The sequence below is a fragment of the Branchiostoma belcheri genome, unplaced genomic scaffold, assembly GCF_001625305.1.
Source record: "Branchiostoma belcheri isolate BF01 breed outbred unplaced genomic scaffold, Haploidv18h27 scaffold1148, whole genome shotgun sequence".
NCBI classification, from domain to species: domain Eukaryota; kingdom Metazoa; phylum Chordata; class Leptocardii; order Amphioxiformes; family Branchiostomatidae; genus Branchiostoma; species Branchiostoma belcheri.
In genome coordinates this window covers 1-4,965 of record NW_017802545.1, presented here as the reverse complement: position 1 = coordinate 4,965, position 4,965 = coordinate 1, and the positions used below count along the sequence as shown (strand labels likewise).

Below are 4,965 nucleotides of genomic sequence, written 5' to 3'. Positions count from 1 at the left end.
TTGAGATTTGATGGTTGTTTCCATGTTCCTGAAATATGTAAGAACAAAACCAAACATTTACTGGAAAGCAAAACAACACAAAGTTATATATCCGAAGACCTAGATTTTCATCAGATGTGACGATATGCATTCTCCATCCAATGTAATAATAACCAGAATCAATCAATCCACAATGATCCCTAATAACAATACCAAGGTTTATTTGTCACCAACAGTATTACCTGTAGCATGTAGTAGGATTATGCGATAACTACCAGGAAGGAACAACCTACGTGTAGTTCTCTAGGAGACACGAAGATTCCATTCTTTTCCCGACATGCAGCCAAGTCTCGTCGAAGGCGCTCAATCTCCTCTGTAAACTCCTGTATCAAATACGTGTAGGCTGGTGAACATTGACATCATAAAACTACAACAAGCTGATCAGAGTACCAAGGGTTTTCAAGTTTGCTGGTGTATAGAAACTAGCAATTAAGATAATGCAACTCCTACCTTCATGAGGTGTTTCTTGCTGAGTTTTCTGTTGACCTCTGGCCTGTTTGTTATGTTCTTCGCCCTATGAGCGTAGTCCAGGGTACTGAGGGTCTCCTGCAAGTAAAGCATACCAACGCTGGAGTACATTGTAGATGGAAAAACAGGGCATAGGGCATTGGGCCATATCACATTCTTGCACTCCCAGCTTTTATAATGACACGCTGGCACAAATTTGTTTTCTGATTAACAAAGATTTAGTTTAGTTTAGAGTTGTGTACACAAAAATTTAGGTACAAGTACCTGTACAGGGGTTTAGGTACAGACTCTGACCTGTACCTAAAGTTTGGCCAATCATTTGTAAGTTATTCATGCAGATTACTGTCCTTTTAGTGGTAAATTTTTGTTATAAGTTTTTTCTGATGTTCAAGCACTAAATTCTCATCTTTGAGATGTAGTTTGCCTATCTTTAGTGTATAAAAATAGTGCCCACAAGTGTTGAATTTTGTTTAGATACAGGTACACCAGATGTCCAAGTTTGGGCATGCATTTTAAGAATTATACAGGGTGTTAGGTACTAGCTTAGCTGAGCTGAGGGCAACCTGGCTGGTGCAAGCAAAAAAGTGCAGGAGAATCCATCTCACCTCTAAGTTGGAGGAAGCAGGTGAGATGGTGGCGATAATGGAGGTTTTGGTCCTGCCTTCCGAGGGAGTCCTGTAGTAGCCGGGTAAGCTTACTCTCCCTGTAGGGGACGTGGGGGGGCAGTGTTCCACCAGGGCCGTGATCACACGACCCAGGGTCAGCAGGCTCTGGTTGATGTTACCTGCCGGGGGAAAACAGTTTTGAATGTTTGCTTGCTTCTACTGTCAATGTAGAAACTTTACCTGTGGTTTCAGTACCACGTTTTTGGGCACTGTCTTATTCACGAACTCATAACCTTGTAATTATCCCTAATAGAGAGCTAGCGAGTTGGATCAGGTTAACCATCTGTGTAATTTCAACAGTGACTGTTCAAAGACCCAGGTTCAATCCCCAGGGTTGGACCCAGACAGGTCCGGACATGTACCCAGACGTTGTGCCCTTGGGAAAGGCACTTAACACGCATTTCCCCCCTCGGTTAGAGGGTTCCTGGGCCCTACTAGGGTTTAGGTTGGTGTTAGGAAGAGCATCCAGCCGTAAAAACCTTGCTTCAAAAAAGCCTTGTACCTGGTGCAAGCACGTCTAACCCCCAGTTGGGGAAAAATGACGTTAAATTCGGTTTAAAAAAAAAAACTGTACTGACCTGCCTCACGCGCCCGCTGGTTCACGGCACCAGACCTGCCAATGTTCTCACTCCCAGCCAGGTCCACCTAAGTCAACAACCAAGATGTCAGCTGAACCCAAGTACAGACTTAGAGACTTGAACAATAGTTCGTACGTTTTTGCCATTACTAAGAAACGAGAAGAAACCGAATTTACTTGATTGTAGCTAGCGCTACTTGACGATGTATGTATGTAACGTTATCTATATTCCATCCTTTTTTTTTTGTGACCTGTACTTAACCCAGTGGGTACAGTATGTGTGTACAATAAAGGTCTTCATTCATTCATTCATTCATTAATACACAAAAAACAATAATTTCAACAATAAATGTTAAATTGTTACTGTCTGTTGTAGCCATACAATCTCAAGGCAGCATTGTTTTTGCACTTGTGTAGAAAGAGAAAGCTTGTATTGCACCTTTTACTCCTTAGGCCACACCGATTTAATTTTATGGATGACATCCTCTGAAGACCCCCAAACTAGTGTGCGCGGGCGAATAAAAAAAAAATCCGGCCAAAAATAAAAATGCTAAAGATAAAAACCACAGGAATACAAAGCTGGTATTGTGAATTTGTGGCAGTACCCGGCGACGTACATCTACATCCTACATGTCAAGCCGGCACAAGCCGGCTTTTTGCGGAATTTACGAATATCGGCACTGTACGTATGTACCGAGTTCTTGAGCCTTGGTACTTCGGCAGCCTTGGTGCCATCCTCCAGAGTTACCACCGGCTCCGTATATTGTCACTAACTACCATGGGCTACAAAGGCCTACAGCCAGGCCAGGGCCTCGGAGGACGTGATTTTTTTTTTTTTGTAGAACAGGCGAAAATCAATGCGCGCGCGGATGTCATCCATAAAATTAAATCAGTGTGGCCTTATCTTAAAACATTTTGGAAATGCCTGGAAATGAAAGGATAACACACCAAGTTGAGTTTGCCAATCTTTAGCAACTCTTCTCCATCAATGGTGGTTTCCTTGATGTGCACAGTGATCATGAAAACACTGTGTGAGCGGCTGGAATGGGCATTCATAAGTGTAGCTGCTGTCTGACGTTTAGCCGACCCGTGCTCCAAGATGGAGTACACTTCATCCTTGTTGTGTACTTTCACCTCCTCAAGTCCTTTGATGACAACAGACCCCTGAAGGAATAGAAAGTTGTTAGACTTAGAGAAGGTTACTGGTGTGTGGATTGGGGAAGTGCTTGCTTCCAATACACAAAAAGTACAAACACGTACCATTCTGTCACCAATTCTAATTTCTATGGATACAGGGAATGTATTCAGCCCCAGCATTTAAACAGAACAAAATTGAAGTACCGGTTCTTTTGCAGTGACTCTCATTAGGCCACACCAATTTAATTTGTTGGTTCTCGGATTCGCCTCTTCGTTTTTTTCTGATTTGCAAAAAAAAAAAATTGATTCTGGTCCTGAATCAACTGAAAAATGCTTAATATGTTTTGCCCCGAACAGTTGATGAAAGTCCTTTTCTTCCTAGTTGTTACAGTTTTCCCATCTATCATTGCAGTGGTATGATTAAAAGTTCAAAATTCAATGTTTAAATTTTAACCCAGCCTTTTGTGTTGACTTCATGGCTCATTTCATAGCATTTAAGCCTATAATAGGATGCCAAGACCTGTTTTTATTTTTATTTTTTTTCACCCTGTCGCTTCATATTTTTTCTGAAAAAATCCGAGAACCAACAAATTAAATTGGTGTGGCCTTAGTAAGATGACATACCAGCCCAAATAACCTCTGAACATTAGTGCAAACATTTTTCCTTAGTAGAGAAAGCTGTCTGAATTCTGGTTCGATGCCTGAAGAGCGGCTGCCCAGGTACTTACTGGATTGGAAGCCTAATTATGGGCGACGCTCAAGGGGGAGGCCTAGGAAATCATGGATTAACTGTGTCCTGGAAGATGCTACGCTGATTATTGGGAGGCCTAGCACCACTCTAGAGGAGCTAAAGGAGTTAGCAAAAGACAGGAAGAACTGGATAGGACTGTTGAGGAAGAGACGAGTTCTGTGCGCAGGCCACTCGAACGACTAACTCGAGGAGACCTCAACAAGTACAAGTAAGTAAGAGAAAGCTGTAGTTCTGTTACCTTTCTGGAGGTGTCTTCATACAGAGTAGTGAGCTTAGGAGGAGTTTCTCCCGGACCAAGGAGGTCGAACAACTCCTCATTGTAAAGCTCGATGAACGAGACTTTCACCAAAAACTCATCCACAGCCTGAAAAGAACAGAAGACAAAAATGAAGTTAGACGCTGTCTGGGATCTGTTACATTTTTATAAGAAAAACCTTGGTAAATGATGAATATTCCTCTGCACAGGTATCTCAATTTGTCTGCACATGGAGTCAAAATACTCCATGGTCCGCATTACAACTTACATGCTAACAAAATAGTATCTTCATCTTCTCTTGATGAGACAATGGGCAGCAGAGAATCTGAATACCATCATCTGGATATCCTACGTGGCCTCGGTCAGTTAATATTAATCATGGACAAATTGTAACTTGCATCAGCCCTTCAGCATTAGCTTCTATGGCTAGACAGTCCTATATCTTCATATGCAAATGAGTCTCTGCCACATAAAACGATTCTGTAACCTGATTTTGTTTTGTACAAGTACTTTGTATTCTGCGGATCCACGTTTCCCCTATGCCGCAGACCAGTCTACCCTCTCTTTATATCTCTCTCTCTCCCTGTCCGGTTTATCGTCTGTTGTTCTCCCTCTTCAGTATCACATTATCAGTTTAACTTACCTGTCCGCTCAGTTTATCAAAGATCTGGTGCAAAGTGCGAGGAATCAATCCTGCCAGAGGGTCCTGGAACAAACAAGAAATTTGTGACTGACTGACACAGTGACAGGTCTAACTGCTTTCATTCCTTGGATTCTACTGAAAGTCATGCTTTGTGTTCAGGGGAAAGTTACACAAAGTCAAGTTGAAAAAACAATGCTCGGTCTGAAAAATTAAGTCATGACTCACTCCGACAAGTGGAGCAGAGAAGTAGAGACAACAACTCATGTCTGACAGGAGAACTGACCTTGTCCCAAGCAATGGCAGGGTCAGGTGACCTTTCACCCTCCATTGTGTAAGTCTTGCCTGAACCAGTCTGGCCATATCTGGACATGGAAAAAAATCACTCATTTGAATAACACAAGAAAAATGTTAAGTATTCCAATAAAGACT

The 4,965-nt window shown here is 42.2% G+C and overlaps 1 protein-coding gene across 1 annotated transcript; it reads right to left on the bottom strand.

The window, feature by feature from the left end:
- Positions 1-468: 468 nt before the first annotated feature.
- On the bottom strand, positions 469-4,898 carry LOC109462293 (kinesin-like protein KIF11; the record flags this gene model as incomplete). The annotated part of the gene is made up of 7 exons (XM_019758823.1): positions 469-585; positions 1,113-1,291; positions 1,751-1,817; positions 2,698-2,913; positions 3,876-4,001; positions 4,537-4,599; positions 4,820-4,898. Coding segments are annotated over 7 exons (847 nt in total), but the record flags the coding sequence as incomplete, so codon positions are not given.
- Positions 4,899-4,965: the final 67 nt, after the last annotated feature.